General features: G+C 36.5%; 2 protein-coding genes across 8 annotated transcripts in view; both read left to right on the top strand.

Moving 5' to 3' along the window:
• btbd2b (BTB domain containing 2b) overlaps positions 1 to 19,029 on the top strand; it is a 1,074,195-nt gene that overhangs the window by 956,067 nt on the left and 99,099 nt on the right. The window lies entirely within an intron of this gene.
• pip5k1cb (phosphatidylinositol-4-phosphate 5-kinase, type I, gamma b) overlaps positions 5,442 to 19,029 on the top strand; it is a 754,787-nt gene continuing 741,199 nt past the window's right edge. For 3 of the 7 annotated variants that reach the window (XM_087238424.1, XM_087238421.1, XM_087238423.1), the window contains exon 1: positions 5,442 to 5,675. In XM_087238424.1, the coding sequence (XP_087094550.1) occupies positions 5,588 to 5,675 (88 nt within the window). In that variant the 5' untranslated portion in view covers positions 5,442 to 5,587. 7 annotated transcript variants of the gene reach the window in all.

The following is a 19,029-nucleotide window of genomic DNA, read 5'->3' as shown; positions in this document are numbered from 1 at the left end:
CATGAATCACAAAAAGACAAATTTACAGATTTCCTTGTGTACAGGGTACCACACTGCTTGAAAGTGATTGAATTTCAGACATAAATTCAAGGCCTGGAAAGTGCTTACAAACAAACGTAGGTTCCTGAAAGAGCTTGAATTTATGATGTTATTTCAACAAGTGTACTGTTATGCTTTCAAAAACTGAGAACTCATTCATTAATTTATTTTCTACCGCTTTTCCGGGGCCAGGTCATGGGGCAGCAGTTTTAGGAGAGAACCCCAGACTTCCCTCACCCCAGACATTTCCTTCAACTCCTCTTGGGGGATCCCGAGGCGTTCCGTAGATCAGCCAAGAGACATTGGCTGTTTCTCAATTCCAAGAACGCAGAGAATGGACTTGCGTTCTTGTAGAGTGCGGTCTTGCCAGGTGTCCTCGGATGAACGGACTCAGGAGACCGCGAGGGCAGAGAATGCGTCCTTTGAGAAATGGGATGCTGCGTTTCTTCCTGATGGTCATGTGACCTTCACATGTTTTAAATGGAAATTATTTAAACATTACAGCACTCATACAGCTATTTATTGTTTCCCCCCTCTTCAAAATATATACTTTGCATAAAAACATTATAAATACATGTTGCACAATATAAATAAATCAAATTTTAATATGAATTTCATCAAACAAACACAATTAATGTGTTTATTCCTTTATTAAGATGTTCATGTTAATGTTTACCTTCACCGTTTCATTTAGGGAAACTCCTGAGGTAAATAAGTAATATTTCTGAACTTTACTAATAAATCTAAATAAAATGCTGCGCTTCCCACCTCCAGTCGCAATGACTTCTGGGACTTCCAGAGCGAGCTCGCTGTTGAAGTCTGCATCGGTGCGTCCTCGATTTCAAGAACACATCCGGGAAGTTTCACGCGTCCTCCGTACTTGCGGTCTTGAGTATTGGAACTGAACTTGGCAGCTGATGATGACGTTTCACGAGAACACGAGGACGCAAGACCGCTGAAGAACGCATATTGAGAAACAGCCCTTGTCCCTCCAGTGTTTCCTGGGTCTTCCCCGAGGCCTCCTCCCAGTGGGACATGCCTGGAACACCTCCCTAGGTAGGCGTCCAGAGCCACCTCAGCTGACTTCTCTCGATGTGGAGGAGCAGCGGCTCTACTCCGAGCTCCTCCAGAGCGTCAAGCTCCTTATACTATCTGTAAGAGTGCGCCCTGCCACCCTGTGAAGGAAACTCATTTCAGCCGCTTGTATTCGAGATCTTGTCCTTTCAGTCATGACCCAAAGCTCATGACCCTAGGTGAGGGTAGGATCGTAGATTGGCCAGTAAATCGAGAGCTTTGCTTTTCAGCTCAGCTCCTTCTTCACCACAACGGACCGGTACATCGACCACATTACAGCTGCCGCTGCACCAATCCGCCTGTCAATCTCACACTCCATCCTTCCCTCACTCGTGAACAAAATCCCAAGAAACTTAAACCCCTCCATCTGGGGTAAGGACCCTCCTCCAACCTGAAGATGGCAAACCACCTTTTTCCAGCTGGAGCACCATGGCCTCGGACTTGGAGGTGCTGATTCTCATCCCAGCAGCATCACACTCTGCAGCAATCTACCAGCAATCCTAAGTGTGATCCTAAGAGGTATGTTGTCGGGGGCTAATGCCCCTGGTAGGGTAGGGTTCAGAAGTGTTATTGCAGACCAACAGAGACAGCGCGCAGAAGTATAAATGTACGGCTACGCACGTTACATGCGCCGTGGATTACGCCGGTCACTTGATGCAGAAGTATAAACCAGGCTTAAGGGTGCAGTAGAGTTGGTTTTCCCTCTTGGTGCGGTTCGTTTGGGCAGGTGTGTATGCAGCAATCGTTCTCAAATCGGACTAAAACGAATCCTGAAGCGGTTCGTTTGTGGGGAGAATATGATCCGAACTAAAACGGACACAAAAGCAAAAAGCACTGCGCATTTTGGACTAATCCAGCTGCCGTAGGCCGATGCGCTGTGCATTATGGGATGGAGGGAAAATATTTGTTGACGGTGCTTCACCAACAGAGAGAGGGGAAAACATTACCTGATGGATCGTTGGTAATATTGACGCAAGATGAGCATGTCGCAGTTTAGCTAAATTAATTCATGCCTCCTCCTGAAGTGACGAGCGATGCATTAAACACTGTTTTCCAGCCGCGCTTCATTCTCGAAATGTATAGTTTGTCTAAAGCAGGGATACAATCAGTCAGCGCAGTCGCCCCTCCATAGTCAAAAGCGACATGTTATGTCTGCCAGTTTGTTTACTCGCGGGAGTTTATTGGCCTTTTCCCGCACGTGAATTCTGACCAATCAATAAGCAGTTTAGGAAATATGTTCAACAACATCTGGCCAATGAGAGATGTGGATTTTGTCAGATGACTGCATTTTGGTTCTTTTCAACTGGTTTGGACTGGAGTGTAGTGTGAAAATGACCAAAAGACGGCAGAAAATGCAACTATGCATCATTTATTGCCCTTGGTCCGGACCAGATGAAGTGAACTACAGATGCACCCTAAGTGCGATTCAAAAACCCCTTATGAGTACAAAAACATAAAGGACCGTGACGTTACCCGGTATGGCGCAGCCGGGGCCCTACTCTGGAGCCAGGCCTAGTGTTGGGGCTTGTATGTGAGTGCCTGGTGGCTGGGTTTTTTTCCCCAGGGAACCTGACTGGGGCTTAACCCGAAGGAGCAATGTGGGACCATCCTCCTGCAGCAGAGGGAGCCGTAAGGGGCCGGTGCATTATGGAGCAGGTTAGGACCATGACAACCCAATCGTCAGGCACAGAAACTGAGAACCTAATCATTTTAAAGGCACCTATGATGAAATCAATCGTTGTAAGCTGTTTGGACAGAACTTTGTGCAGCATAGTGTGTTCACAGTCATATTGGAGTGATAGAAACCGGGTTCATACGGTCATGGAAAACCTAAAAAAGTGACTGCTGTCAATTTTGACGGTATTTTCCAGGCCTGGAAAAGTCATGGAAAATGAACATCTGTATGCTTGAATATTGATCAGTTGCCTTTACTTTTTGTTTGTCTTTGGCCAATCACATGCTCTCACATTATTAGTGCAGTGTAAGCATTATCTAAATCAATTTAATTTTACACAGGTATAAATATAAATTGGGCGTCACCGTGCTGCAGTGGGTATCACGATTGCCTCACAGTAAGAAGGTCGCTGGTTCAAGCCTTGGTATTTCTGTGTGGAGTTTGTGAATCATCAGTCAGCAGTAAGGTTTGGGTTACTTCAGGACAGTTTCTGAAATTAACCTCAGTTATTATGGGCTGTATTTGTCCTCCAGATCTTTATGATCTCATGCTTATTTAATCATGAAAGCAGTGGTTCATTTGCCAGATGTCCAATTTCCAATCTATATTGATTAAGCACGACTTGAGATGTAGTATTTGAGATATTCTGAGTTCAAAGGTTACTTTGACATTATCTACGTCAAGTGAATTAACCAAACAGGTCAATGTTTGTAAACATTTTTTAAAGATATTTAATAATTTTTAAATGTTCTTTTGATTACAAACCTTAGTTTGAAAAAGCTTAATTCATTATTTATGAGCTGAAATAAAAAAAATCAAGTGTAAAATACTACTTTTTAAATTATATTTGTGACTATTTGTGCATATTTTTTGTTTGTTTGTGTATTTGTTTACCCCATACCCTGGTTTATTACTTTTAATATGTATTTTAGTTGTTAAAAACTTAAGCTGATATAAATCCCCTTAAACAGAATATAATATAAAGGAATGTTATCCGGCGCTTTGCAATTTCAATGTCATGCAACAGGTGGCGCTGTTTACTTAAATCTTTTTAATCCAGATTAGATTTTTCCAAAGGCTTTCATTTAAAAAAAGTATTAGCTTTTAACATTGTTCAATCTTTCTTTAATATGAGATTTGTGATTGATTTAAATAGGTTTTAATGGGCTGATGTTAAAATAAGTTGATTATCTTGTGGATCTTATTTTTTGATTATTGTTATTATTAAACACAGGAGTATCAGAAATATTATTGTTTATTTTTTTTTATTTTAAACAAAAGCATATACTATTTAACAAGACATCCAAATAATACAAGCATAACTAAAATATCAAAAGAAAATAAATAGGCTAAAATCTTATAACAGATTCTAGAATAAATAAAAACACAACTTTAATATAGAAACCTTGACACTGTCCGTATATGTAAGACATTATTTAACACCCAACAGACAGCAAGTTTACTAGTCAATTAATTTTAACCCCTTTACAACTAAAATTGTCTCTTGACATTTCTTATTAATACACTGGAGTGAGTCTAAATAGAAATAAAAATCTATAATGAAATCATCTCAATAAGGTTTCTACATTCATGAATATGAATATGAAATTTACATAATTAAACTAAATTATATTTCATTATAAAAGATTCATTTTAAATCCCACAGATTCGTATTGAGAAATTTGTTTTAGTCAAAATCACTTGTTTTCATCTTTGGAGGTCAAATTACATCTAAAACCTGAATTTTCTTGAACACAATGATAAGAGAGAGAGAGAGAAACAATTAAACACAGGGGTATCAGAAATATTATTACTATTATTTATAAACAACAGCAAATATACTATTTAACAAGACATCCAAATATTACAAACAACTAAGATATGAAAAGAAAATAAACAAGCTACAAAACCATTTACCGATTCACAAATAAATACTTAACGTTAATAAATATTTACCAAATTAAATCAAAAGATCCATCATAAATTCCATATAATTAGTTTGAATCAAATGGTTTCATCTTTGCAGTTCAAATTACATTTAAAACCTGAATTTTTTTGAACAAAGATAAAAAGAGAATGAAGAAAACCAATTAAAGAAATCAGAAATATTATTGTTTTTTATTTTATTTTAAAGAACAGCAAATATACGATTTTAACAAGACATCCAAATAATACAAACATAACTAAAAGTCTAAAAAGAAAATACATAAGCGAAAAAAATTACAGATTCAAGAATAAATAAAAACACTTTAATTTAATTTAACATCATTTCAGTTTATGCAAGACATTATTAACCAACAGACAGCAAGTTTACTAGTCAATTAACTTTAACTCATTTACAACTATAATTGTCTCTTGGCATTTCTTGCTGTTAATTCGCAGGAGTGAGTCTATAAAGAAATGAAAATCTATACTGAAAACATCTAAACAAGATTCAGAATTATTCCATCTGCGTTTGTGAATATTTACCAAATATAATCGAAAAATTCATTATAAATCTATTATAAATTTAATAATTTAAATCTAAATGATTAGTTTCAACTTTTGAGGTCAAATTATATTTAAAACCTGATTTTTCTTGGACACAAAGATAAGTCTCTCCAAAATTTCTCTGAATGTTTGTTGAAATGTTGGTGTCGCAGAGCGCGCGGCCGGTGACGTCACCTCTGACGTAGCAGCGGCGGCGCGCGCGTGTGAATCTTCTCCTCATAGAGCGCGGTGCGGCAGCGGACGGCCGTTTTCCGTGTCTCCGTTTCTCGACCGGTTTTGACGCTCGACGCTCCGCGGGAACCGGCGGTGATGGAGGCCGCCGCGGCCGGAGGATGTTCCGCGCTGGCTGAGGACGCGGACGCGGTGCTCGGCTGCGGGATGGAGCCTGCGGAGATCGGTATGTGGAGCTGCAGTGTCACGGAAAGGTCGCACACTTCATTTAACGTTAGCCTATATGCATTTCTGGATGACAAATATACCATGGTATTCATGGTGTTTATTATTTAGTATGTATGGTGTTTTTGATGTTGTCGTCGTGGAAGTAGCTGACAGTGCAGGTGTTTATTTATCTGCATTTCTCAATGACACATATAATTTACCATGGTATTTATGTGGTGTTTTATGATTGTGGGAGTACCTGACTGCAGGTATTCTTATGGTAAAATTTATCATTTACCTTAGTATTTATGAGGTGTTTTTTGATGTAGTAATCTTGGAGGTGCCTGACATTGCAGGTAGCCTATTAATTTATCTGCATTTCTGCATGACAAATATACAATTTACCATGGTATTTATGTGGTGTTTTTAATGCCATCGTGGAAATACCTGACAGTGTGCAGGTATTTAATTATCTGCATTTCTGGAGGACAAATATACAATTTACCATGGTATTTATGTAGTGTTTTTTATGTCATCGTGGAAATACCTGACAGTGTGCAGGTATTTATTTATCTTCATTTCTGGAGGACAAATAAACAATTTACCATGGTATTTATGTGGTGTTTTATGATCATGAAAGTACCTGACAGTGCAGGTATTCTAATGGTAAAATTTATCATTTACCTTAGTATTTATGAGGTGTTTTTTGATGTAGTCGTCTTGGAGGTGCCTGACATTGCAGGTAGCCTATTCATTTATCTGCATTTCTGCATGACAAATATACAATTTACCATAGTATTTATGTAGTGTTTTTAATGTCATCGTGGAAATACCTGACAGTGTGCAGGTATTTATTTATCTGCATTTCTGGATGACAAATATACAATTTACCATGGTATTATTTATGTTGAGTTTTATGATCGTGGAAGCTGACAGTGCAGGTATTCAAATGGTAAAATTGATAATTTACCATGGTATTTATGTGGAGTTTTAGGATCGTGCAGGTGTTCATTTATCTGCATTTCTGGATGACAAATGCACTGTTTACCATGGTGTTTTTGTGGTGTTTTTAATGTCATCATGGAAATTCAGTGTGCAGGTATTTATTTATCTGCATTTCTGGATGACAAATATACAGTTTACCATGTTTTTTTATTTATTTTTTTGTGTGTGAGCCGTTGTGGAAATACCTGACAGTGAAAGTCTTTATTTATCTGCATATTTGTATATCAAATATACAGTTTATTATGGTATTTATGTGGTGTTTTTGGTGTAGTTATTGTGGAAGTACCTGAGAATGTGCAGGTATTCAGTTATTTAAATTTCTAGATGACAAATATACAATTTACCATGGTATTTATGTGGCGCTTTATGATCATGGAAGTACCTGGCAGTGTGTAGGTATTCACTTATCTGCATTTCTTAATTACAAATATACAATTTACCATGGTATTTATGTGAAGTTTTATGATCGTGCAAGTACCTGACAGTGGAGGTGTTCATTTTATCTGCATTTCTTAATTACAAATATACAATTTACCATGGTATTTATGTGGCGCTTTATGATCATGGAAGTACCTGACAGTGCAGGTGTTCATTTTATCTGCATTTCTGGATGACAAATATATTGTTTACTCTGGTATTAATGTGGCGTTTTTGATGTTGTGATTGTGGAAGTATCTGACAGTGTGCAGGTATTCATTTATCTGCATTTCTTAATGACACATATAAAGTCTACCATAGTATTTATGTTGAGTTTTATCATCGTGGAAGAACCTGACAGTGCAGGTATTCAAATGGTAAAATTGATCATTTACCATGGTATTTATGTGGAGTTTTAGGATCGTGCAGGTGTTCATTTATCTGCATTTCTGGATGACAAATGCACTGTTTACCATGGTGTTTTTGTGGTGTTTTTAATGTCATCATGGAAATTCAGTGTGCAGGTATTTATTTATCTGCATTTCTGGATGACAAATATACAATTTACCATGGTATTTATGTGGAGTTTCATGATCATGAAAGTACCGGACAGTGCAGGTATTCAAATGGTAAAATTTATAATTTACCTTGGTATTTATGAGGTGTTTTTTGATATAGTCGTCTTGGAGGTGCCTGACATTGCAGGTAGCCTATTCATTTATCTGCATTTCTGGATGACAAATATACAATTTACCATGGTATTTTATTTTATTTGTTGTGTGTGTGTAGCCGTCGTGGAAATACCTGACAGTGAAAGTCTTTATCTGCGTATTTGTATAACAAATATACAATTTATTATGGTATTTATGTGGTGTTTTTTGGTGTAGTTATTGTGGAAGTACCTGAGAGTGTGCAGGTATTCATTTATTTGAATTTCTGGATGACAAATAGACAATTTACCATGGTATTTATGTGAAGTTTTATGATCGTGCAAGTACCTGACAGTGCAGGTATTCATTTTATCTGCATTTCTGGATGACAAATATATTGTTTACTCTGGTATTAATGTGGTGTTTTTGATGTTGTGATTGTGGAAGTACCTGACAGTGTGCAGGTATTCATTTATCTGCATTTCTTAATGACACATATAAAGTCTACCATAGTATTTATGTTGAGTTTTATGATCGTGGAAGTACCTGACAGTGCAGGTGTTCAAATTTATGTGTTTTTTTTTTATGTTGTCATTGTGGAATTATCTGACATTGCAGGTAGCCTATTAATTTGTCTGCATTTCTGGATGACAGATATTGCCATTTACGTGGTGTTTTTGATGTTGTCATAGTGGAAGTACATGACAGTGTTCAGGTATTCATTTATCTGCATTTCTGGGTGACAGATATACAATTTACCATGGTATTTATGTGGAGTTTTATCATCATGGAAGTACCTGACAGTGCATGTATTTAAATGGTAAAATTTATCATTTACTGTGGTATTTATGTGGTGTTTTTGATGTTGTCATTTTGGAAATACCTAACAGAGTGCAGGTATTCCTGTTTTTGCATTTCTTAATGGCAAATATACAATTTCCCACGGTATTTGTGTGGTGTTTAATTATGTATTCATCATGGAAGTACATGCCAGTGTGCAGGTTTTCATTTATCTGCATTTCTGGATGACAAATATACTGTTTACCATAGTATTTATGTGGAGTTTCATGATCATGGAAGTACCTGACAGTTCAGGTATTCAAATGGTAAAATTTACTGCTTACTTTATGGGGTATTTATGGGGTGTTTTGGATGACAAATATACATTGTTCCATGGTATTTATGTAGTGTTTTTGATGTTGTCATTGTGTCATCCATTCATTCATCCATACATTCATCCCTCCATCCAACCAAATTCCACCCATTCATCGATCTATCCATCCACCCATCCATCCAAACATCCATTCTTCCATCTATCCATCCATACATCCATCCACCCATACATCCATCCATCCCTACGTCTGTCCATCCATTCATCCAAATGTCCATCCTTCCATCCATTCGTCCATACATCCATCCATTCATCCATCCAAACATCCATTCATCCATCTATCCATCCATACATCCATCCGCCCATCCATCCATCCAAACATCCATACATCTATCCATCCCTACGTCTGTCCATCTATCCATCCATTCATCCATATGTCCATCCATCCATTCGTCCATACATCCATCCATTCATGCATACGTCCATCCATTCATATATTCATGCATACGTCCATCCATCCATACGTCCATCCATCCATCCATCTATCCATCCATACATGAATCTATCCAAACTTCCATCCATCCATCCTTACTTCTGTCCATCCATCCATCCATTCATACATATGTCCATCCATCCATTCGTCCATACATCCATTCATCCATCCATCCACCCATCCATTCATCCATCCAAGCATTTATTCATCCATTTATCCATCCATACATCCAAACATCCATACATCCATCAATCCATCCTTACGTCTGTCCATCTATCTATCCATCCATTCATCCATATGTCCATCCATCCATCCATCCATTCGTCCATACATCCATCCATCCATCCATCCACCCATTCTTCCATCCACCCATCCATTCATCCATCCAAACATTTATCCATCCATACATCCATCCATCCAAACATCCATACATCCATCAATCCATCCCTACGTCTGTCCATCTATCCATCCATTCATCCATATGTCCATCCATCCATCCATCCATCCATCCATCCATTTGTCCATACATCCATCCATACATCCACACGTTCCTCCATCATCCATCCATCCATCCATTCATAAATACATCCATATGTCCATCGATCCATCCATCCATACATCCATCCATTCATCCATCCATCCATCCATCCATACATCCATACGTCCGTCCATCCATCTATACATTTATTCATACATATAAACTAAATTAGCCATAGTGTGTGTGAATGTGAGTTTGTATGGGTCTTTCCCAGTACTGGGTTGCGGCTGGAAGGGCGTCCACTGTGTAAAACATATGCTGGAATAGTTGGTGGTTCATTCCACTGTGGCAGCCTCTGTAATAGGGACCAATGCGAAGGAAGAAAAATGTATCAATGAATGAATATATATATAAAAGAAAACCTTTTCACCCCTATTACCCTGTTTAGAATTTTTTTTTGTAAAAGTAGTTGGGTTTATTAAAGTAAAGATTATGATTTGCTCCAAGATTCATTGCATAGAAATATGAATATAATGTCTAGCACAGAAGGTTTGAGTGTGTTGTGTTGTGTGAATATCCTTCAGATGGTGTGTTAGTCTTGTGTTGACAGCTGTACTGTATCCTGTAGAGAATGAGCACACAGGGGGTCTCCTTCAGGTCCTGTAGACTGATATTTCTGTTTTTTAGTCATACTCAGCGTTTCTGTTGGCCGCATCCGCCGCTGAACTCCTGCCTTACTGTATTATTAACACGGCAGCAGGTTTACAGCTTAATATTCACATAATAATAAGGCTTCATGAAGCTTCTGGTTATTTCTGTTTCATTCATTCAGATAGCAGCAGTGTCTCGAATGTTTCAAGTGTTTTGCTGAAAGTAAAATGACCTGTTAAAATGATCAGTTAATAAACAGTTTCTGTATTTAGTGATGCACGAGTGTTTTCTGTTCATTTATGGTTGTGAATTACAGGATGTTGATCTCTGCCCTGTCCACTTCTGATGTTGAAAATTCAACTACAGTTTAACAAAGTGACTTTTCGTGACATTTCAGTAGTTTAAGATAATATAATGTGTAATATACAGATACAGAAGTGTGTAAAATAACAGAAGATGTGCTGCAGTTTATTACAAGGTGTTTGTAGCGTAACATACAACACCAACACAGACAATATAGCCCTGCAAACTATTACACGTGTCTACTGTTTACCACTTTTTAACATCAAATGTTGTTGGAGGAAAAATCAAGATCCCGTAATGCAATTCAAAAGCAGAAATAAATGTGGTAAAAAAAAAAAAAAGTAAAACTTAATTTATGGAGAGTTTATATAATGTAGTCATACAGTAATGTAATGTAATGTGTATTTATGTAGCGCATTTATTGTGTATGGCCATACACCCAAAGCGCTTTACAATCATGAGGGGGGGTATAACAGCCTGATCTCACAAGGAAACGTAAGTATTTTACATTTTGCCAGTTTAGTGGCTGATTCATACGAGTTCAATTTGTTTTACTAATTTGTCATAGGAAGTGTTTCTGAATACATTTCAAACTCTTTATTGAATTCGAATTAATATTGTTTATTAATATTTAAATATGTTTTTTTTTTAAGTTCAAATTGTTGTAACTGTTGTGCATCAGCTTTTAAAACTTTTTTTTAAACATTTTAACTTGTTTATATACGAGTTATATGACAATTGTGTTATACTTGAAATGTGAAGCATTTATTTATATATATATATATATATACATACATACACATTTGAAGTCAGAATTATTAGCCCCCCTATGAATTTTCTTTTTATATATATATATTTCCCAAATGATGTTTAACAGGGAAAGGAAATTTTCACAGAACGTCTGATAATGTTTTTTTTCTTCTGGAGAAAGTCTTATTTGTTTTATTTCGGCTAGAATAAAAACAGTTTTTAATTTTTAAACACCATTTTAGGGACAATATTATTGGCCCCTTTAAGATATATATTTTTTGGATAGTCTACAAAACAAACCATAATTATACAATAACTTGCCTAATTACCCTAACCTGCCTAGTTAAGCTAATTGATCTAGTTAAGCCTTTAAATGTCACTTTAAGCTGTATAGAAGTGTCTTGAAGAATATCTAGTCTAATATTATTTACTGTCATCATGGCAAAGGTAAAATAAATTAGTTATTAGAGATGAGTTACTAAAACTATTACGATTAGAAATGTGTTTAAAAAATCTGCATTCTGTTAAACAGAAATTGGGGAAAAATATAAACAGGAGGGACAATAATTCATATATATATAAACTAACCTTGTATTAATTTGCAAGTATTTATGCAATAATAAATACTTTTTTAATAAAACATTAAGCAATAATAACATAAATAGCATAAATTATATGCTGTATGTATACACACTGTCATGACAAATGTTCTTTTTAATAACAAACTTACTTTAATATGTTACTCTGGTTTAAACTAAAAACATTTTAAACTATAAAACAAGTTTACTTAATATTTACTTAATTTCAGTCTGTTTGATTTGTTAATCAAGATACCTAGAAACATGAAATTAACACTAAACTAGAGTCATAACATACATACATACATACATACATACATACATACATACACACACTACTGGTCAAGTTTGGTGTCAGTAGGATTTTTAAATGTTTTAAAATAAGCTTCTCCTGCTTATCTCATAAAAAATACAGTACAAATAGTAAAATTGGGAAATGTTATTGCACTACAAAATAACTGTTCAAGAGTAGTTTATAATTTAATTTAATAATTTATTCCAGTGATTTTACAGATGAATTTTTAGCTTCATTACTCCAGTCTTTCATGATCACATGATCCTAAATATTTATTTATTTATTTATTTATTTTTTTATTTTTTATTTTTTTTCATGGTAATAGTAATAAAAGCAATCATTACTGGAATGAATTATTTTTAGTTAAACTACATACAATAAGAAAGCAATTCTTTAAAATTTTTATAAATATTTAACAATTTATTTTTTACATTTAATAAATGAACAATGATGAACAGAATAACTTTCTATAAAAAAAAACATGAAAAAAAAACTGACCCCAAACTTTGACTGGTAGTGTGAATATATTTATTATAAGGTAAATTATATATATAAACCTGTGCTGGATAAGTTGGCGGTTCATTCCGATGTGGCGACCCCAGATTAATGAAGGGACTAAGCCGAAAAGAGAATGAATGAAAATATATATATATATATATATATATATATATATATATATATATATATATATATATATATATATATATATATATATATATATATATATATATATATATATATATATATTTTTTTTTTTTTCCCCCAGCTTAGTCCCTTTATTAATCTGGGGGAATGAACCCCAAACTTATCCAGCACATGTTTTACGCAGTAATTGCCCTTCCAGCTGCAACCCAACACTGGGAAACATCCATACACACTTATTCACACTCATACACTACAGACAATTTTTTAGCTTACCCAGTTCACCTGAACTGCATGTTATGGACTTGTGAGGGAAACCGGAGCACCCAGAGGAAACCCACGCAAACTCCTCAGAAATGCAATTCTCAGAGGAGAACATGCAAACTCCACTCAGAAATGCCAACTGACCCAACCGAGACTTGAACCAGTGGCCTTCATGCTGTGAGGTGACTATCTACAGTACTATCTATCCACTGCGCCACCGTGTCACCCTTGTATATATTTATATATATGTGTGTGTGTGTGTGTATGGTAAAAATATGATTGTTTTTTAATTATTTTAAATAGTTTTAAATAAATTGAATAGTTTAGTATTTCATTTTTTATGTTCTTTCTTTCTCTCTAATCTCTCTGCTTTTGTTATTTTTAAAAATAGTAAATAATGAATAAATAATGATCGGTTCATTACGGTAATCCATCTCATAATACGAAAGCAGTCCCGCTCTGTTTTATATGAGATGTGATCTGTCGTGTGTTTGTGTAGTGTCTGTTTACAGTGAGGAGAGCTGACATCTGATCTACCCTGCGTCTCACACACACACACACACACACACACTCAAGCACACACACTCTGTGCTGCTGTCAGTGCGTTTTCATGTGTGTTTGCTGTGTCAGATCTAGCAGAACACCCATAGTATAGCTTACAGGTGTCAAACTCAGTTCCAAAAGGGCCGCAGCTCTGCACAGTTCAGTTCCAACCCTAATTAAACACACCTGATCAAACTAATTGAGTCCTTCAGGCTTGTTTGAAACCTACAGGTAAGTGTGTTGGAGCAGGGTTGGAACTAAACTGTGCAGAGCTTCGACCCTCCAGGAATTGAGTTTGACACCCCTGGTATAGCTGCTCTCAGATCAGTTCATCTTCAGAAATCTTTATCATCAGCTTTCTGGACGGGCAACAGGCACCAGGGCCCGGTTTTTCAAAAGGTTTAATCCGAATAAAATTGATCCGGATTTAGTAATCCTGTTTTTTCGATCCGTGATCACGTAATCCAGCTTACTTTTTGAGCCAGTTTTTCAAAGCAACATCGGATTGGATCAATCTGATCCGGATAGGAACTTTTCAGGATCACTAAATCTGGATAACCAGTGCTCAAACAGGAAAGGACATCACAATGTAGAACTATAGATATGTAAAGAGTAGAATAGCCAGCGTGGGGTCAATATATCTTTATTTTTATTTGAAATGAAAACTAAGAAAATTTTATAATTATTAAAATAATAATAATAATAAATAATGAAAACAAGAAAATGCCCACCCCATCCTCTTTAAGCAGTCCACTCATCTGAGACCTACAACACTGTACATTGAGGATATTTATAATAAGTTTCAAATATAGATGTAAATAAAAAAAAGACTGAATGTCAAAAACTCCACAATAAGTTCAGACTTCCTCATCTGATGTGGAGAGAGCAGCTTGTTTCTCTGCCAGACGAAGCTGTGCTTTAAGTCTCTTTTTGCAATTGTTGAAAGAGATTTTAAAAATCAGGCATTGCCATTGTTTGCATTTTTTTTTTTTGTTATTCTGTAATCATTGCATGCATCACTAATAAATATTCTAAAAAGAAAAATATTTTTCATTGTGATGAATATATATATATCAGTTAGTAAAAGAATAAAATTGATTGTTTTTGGTCAGTTTTGACAGCTGTTTGGGGGATTATTTTATGAGGCCAAACTCGTTCTACTTTGTTGTAGGCCTATACTGAAAAGCTGAATACGTTAAAGCCTATACTCACTATAGCCTGACGGATGTACAAATAAAATTAAAACCTTTTGAATAAATAGTAAATCTCGTAAGATACTGTATGATCCATAAATAGCATTATTTAATTAATTTTTTAAGTTTTCGTTACATTTCGGGCATGAAATCCACGCTAAATCCACCCTTCTGATGGGATCAGTTTAATCCAGGTTTTTTGGATCAAAGTGATCCAGATCCTACAAAAAAGGTCTGAAAAACCCAAAACCAAGATTAGATTACGTGATCTAATCCGATTAGGTAATCCGTTTTTTTCTTTTGAAAAAAACATTTTCAAGATTTGATCCAATCCCTTATCCAAAATCCTAGTGGATTACTTTTGAAAAACCGGGCCCTGGATTTTGGGATCCTCTGCCATTCCTCCAATCTAAGAAACAGGAAAATCTGCTTTGTCATTATCTCTGCTCAATTGTTTTCACATTTAGCCTCACAACTGTGTTTAAAGCCCTTATTAAAGTGTTTTTACGTAATAGGTGGCCTTTAAGAATGTGGTTTTTATAGTGAGGGCTGTTCTTCAGAAGGACAGACGTGTTCTTACCTGCTCTGATATTTAGATATCTGATCTTTAGGAAACACTACCTTCAGAATTACACTACCTGTCAAAGGTCTTGTTGTTGATCCTAGTTGTAAGAGCAACAATAACTTGACTTCTAGTTGATCATATGAAAACCGGCAGAAAGAATGAATCATCTGTTGATCTGCATCCAGATCATCACAAATACTGCAGAAGACCTACTGGAACCCACATTATCAGTCAAGTTTGGTGAAGGAATAATAATGGTTTGGGGTTACATTCAGTATGGAGAGATCTGCAGAGTGGATGATCAACATCAACAGTCTGAGGTATCAAGACATTTGTGCTGCCCATTACATTACAAACCACAGGAGAGGGACAATTCTCCAGCAGGATAGCGCTCCTGCTCATACTTCAGCCTCCACAGCAAAGCTCCTGAAAGCAGAGAAGGTCAAGCTGCTCCAGGATTGGCCAGCCCAGTCATCAGACATGAACATTATTGAGCATGTCTGGAGTAAGATGGAGGCGTTGAAGATGAACACAAAGAGTCTTGATGAACTCTGGGAGTCCTGCAGGAACGCTTTCTCTGCCGTTCCAGATGACTTTATTAATCAGTGATTTGAGTCATGTCAGAGATGTATGGATGCAGTCCTCCAAGCTCATGATGGAGTCAGACACAATATTCATTCTGTCTCCACTGCAGCAGGACTTTATCTTCTATACTGGACATTATTGCTGTTCAGTGATGAGACTTTAGTCTAAGCAGAGTCAGACTTTACTGCCCTAATGAAATCAGTCAACAATCGAGGCATGATCAGATTTTATTGTGCACAAATAAGCAAAATCTAGAGGCCTTTACCTTTCATAGAAGACACTTCTGATACCAAATGATCAACTAGAAGTCAACCTATTATTTGCTGTTCCTAAATCTTGGATAGACGGCAAGACTTTTGTCATGTAGTGTATAGTGTTGTCCTCTTGGATCTGGAAAAATGCATAGTAATACAAAAAAGCGTAGAATATGGAGTGTCTTTGGCGTCTTGAGCTCTGCTTTTACATAAGGCGTTACGCAACTAAACGGCTGAGTCTAATGGAGACACACACACACACACACTCCTCCAGCTGTGGAGATCACAGAAACGTGGAGTAGATAAGCTGATTATTACAGCTTCATCTTCGCTGCGGGGACACTCAGCATGCCAGACACACACTGACTCCACACACCGACTCATCCAGCATTTCTATGAGACCACAGGGAAATATCAAAGGTATGTTTGATTTATGACTTCATCTCTCTTAAAGGGCCAGTTCACCAGGAAATTAAGATTCTGTCATCATTTATTTGTTTCAAACATTTCTGGGCCCTATCATACACCCGGCGCAGTGTGGCGAAAGGCGCAGCGCAGTAGTCTTTTGGTAGTTTCTGCTTGGCGCAAGAGTGATTTTGAGGCGTTGCGCTACGCTGTTTAAATAGCAAATGCATTAGCGCTCATTTGTGCGCCCATAGGCGTTCTGGTCTAAAAAGGAAGGTGTTCTGAGGCGGACCAATGCTGCGTTGCTATTATGAGAAACTATAATAGATTTTTCATTAGACCAAAACAAAGCCGGTCTAAACTCCAGCGCAGAGTTGCGCCTCGCTTACACACTGCTTAATACACACAAGAGAGCAATAGGCAAATATCTTTACATATGAAAATTTAAATATTAAGGATATATATAGGATATAATAAAAATCGATATAGGATATAAATATAAAGGATTAAAATATTACAAAACATATTATTTTCTAGCCTACATAAGTATGAAAAATCACTGCTTTTATGTCTTCTTCATCTCGGGAGGCTTTTTCAGTTCATTCATAACTATTTGCTTTTGTATAATGTTATTATTATTAGCAGTATTATTTATTATAGCCATATTTATATTTGTTTTATTAAAAACAAGCTTAGATTTTTCCCACCTGTCAGGTTTTAGACCATATGGGGGGCACAGCATGTGTTTTAGGATATAACTCAGGTTTTTGAGCACACTTGGTCATTATTGTTCATTTATTCGTTTGCTGGAAATTAGAGCTGAATTTAGAAATAGTTTTGAAACGAATATTTGCGCTTAACAAACAAAAGTATTTATTTATAGACTAATTGATGTCTGTGCTTAAAGGTTTCTCTATCTAAGAGCGAAAGTGAAAGTGATCCATTATCTCTCATTCTCACGCAGTAGATGCTCTGTTTAACAGTTTTCTGTTAAAACACTGTGAACTGTTTGCTTGTGAAATGCTCAGTATTTCCACTTAGACTTACTTTGCGTCCTGTAAATAGCGAATGCGCTCTTGGCGCGACGCAGCTGACTCTTAAAGGGAATGGGAGATGAGACTCTGATTGGTTTATTCTCAAAACACACCCATAACTCATTAAGAAAATAAACTCAACCCTTTTAGACCATGCACCTTGGCGCCATAAATTAGCAAAAATGCGTTCTGACACGCCCTGAAAGCGTTTGCGCCCTGCGCATGGACCATCAAAATAGAGCCCTATTGAGTTTCTTTTTTATGTAATGAACATTAAAGAGGATCCTTTGAAGAAACCTGTAACCATTTACTTTCATATTTGATTTCATTTAATGGAATTCAATGGTTACAGGTTTTCATGTTCTTTAGCGTTTAGCAGAAGAATAAACTCATGAAGGTTTGTAACAAGTAAAGAGAGAGTAAATGATGGCAGAATTTTCATATTTTTGAATGAACTGTCTCTTTAAAGTGATAGTTTAGATCAGGGGTCACCAATCTCGTTCCTGGAGGTCCGGTGCCCTGCAGAGTTTAGCTCCAACTTGCCTCAACACACCAGCCTGGGTGTTTCAAGTATACTTAGTAAGAGCTTGATTAGCTTGTTCAGGTGTGTTTAGTTAGGGTTGGAGCTTAAATCTGCAGGACACCGGCCCTCCAGGAACAAGTTTGGTGACCCCTCATGTAAACGCATAGCTCAAGTAGTTCCGGCAGGTTTTGAGCGCATTATCGCTCCATATCACCACGCTAAATGATTGGAGTTATTTCCGTCATAATCACATCAAAACACTACAGAGGCTTTGGATGTGATGTGTAAGAAACTAGTGTTGTTGTGTGGAGTTTGCATGTTCTCCCTGTGTTGGCGTGGGTTTCATGAATGTTTACTTTGCCCATTTTATAAAAACGACAATAATAATGTGGAGCAATGAAACATTGGCGCTGGCTTTCATTAGACAATATATCTGATGCAATAAATAATAAGTAAAGTAAAATAAGGATGCCAGCATCTGTAACTCAGAAGACCACAATACGCTATTTTGATATTTGAAGCAAGGATATTAAAGATATTAACCTGCAGTTTTACAGTCTATAGCAGGGGTCACCAATCTCTTTCCTGGAGGTCCGGAGCCCTGCAGGGTTTAGCTCCAGCTTGCCTCAACACA

Source organism: Danio rerio, chromosome 2 (assembly GCF_052040795.2).
Source record: "Danio rerio strain M-AB ecotype USA chromosome 2, GRCz13ab, whole genome shotgun sequence".
Lineage (NCBI taxonomy): Eukaryota > Metazoa > Chordata > Actinopteri > Cypriniformes > Danionidae > Danio > Danio rerio.
The sequence above is the reverse complement of the archived record's forward strand: the minus strand, read 5'-3'. Positions and strand labels throughout refer to the sequence as shown.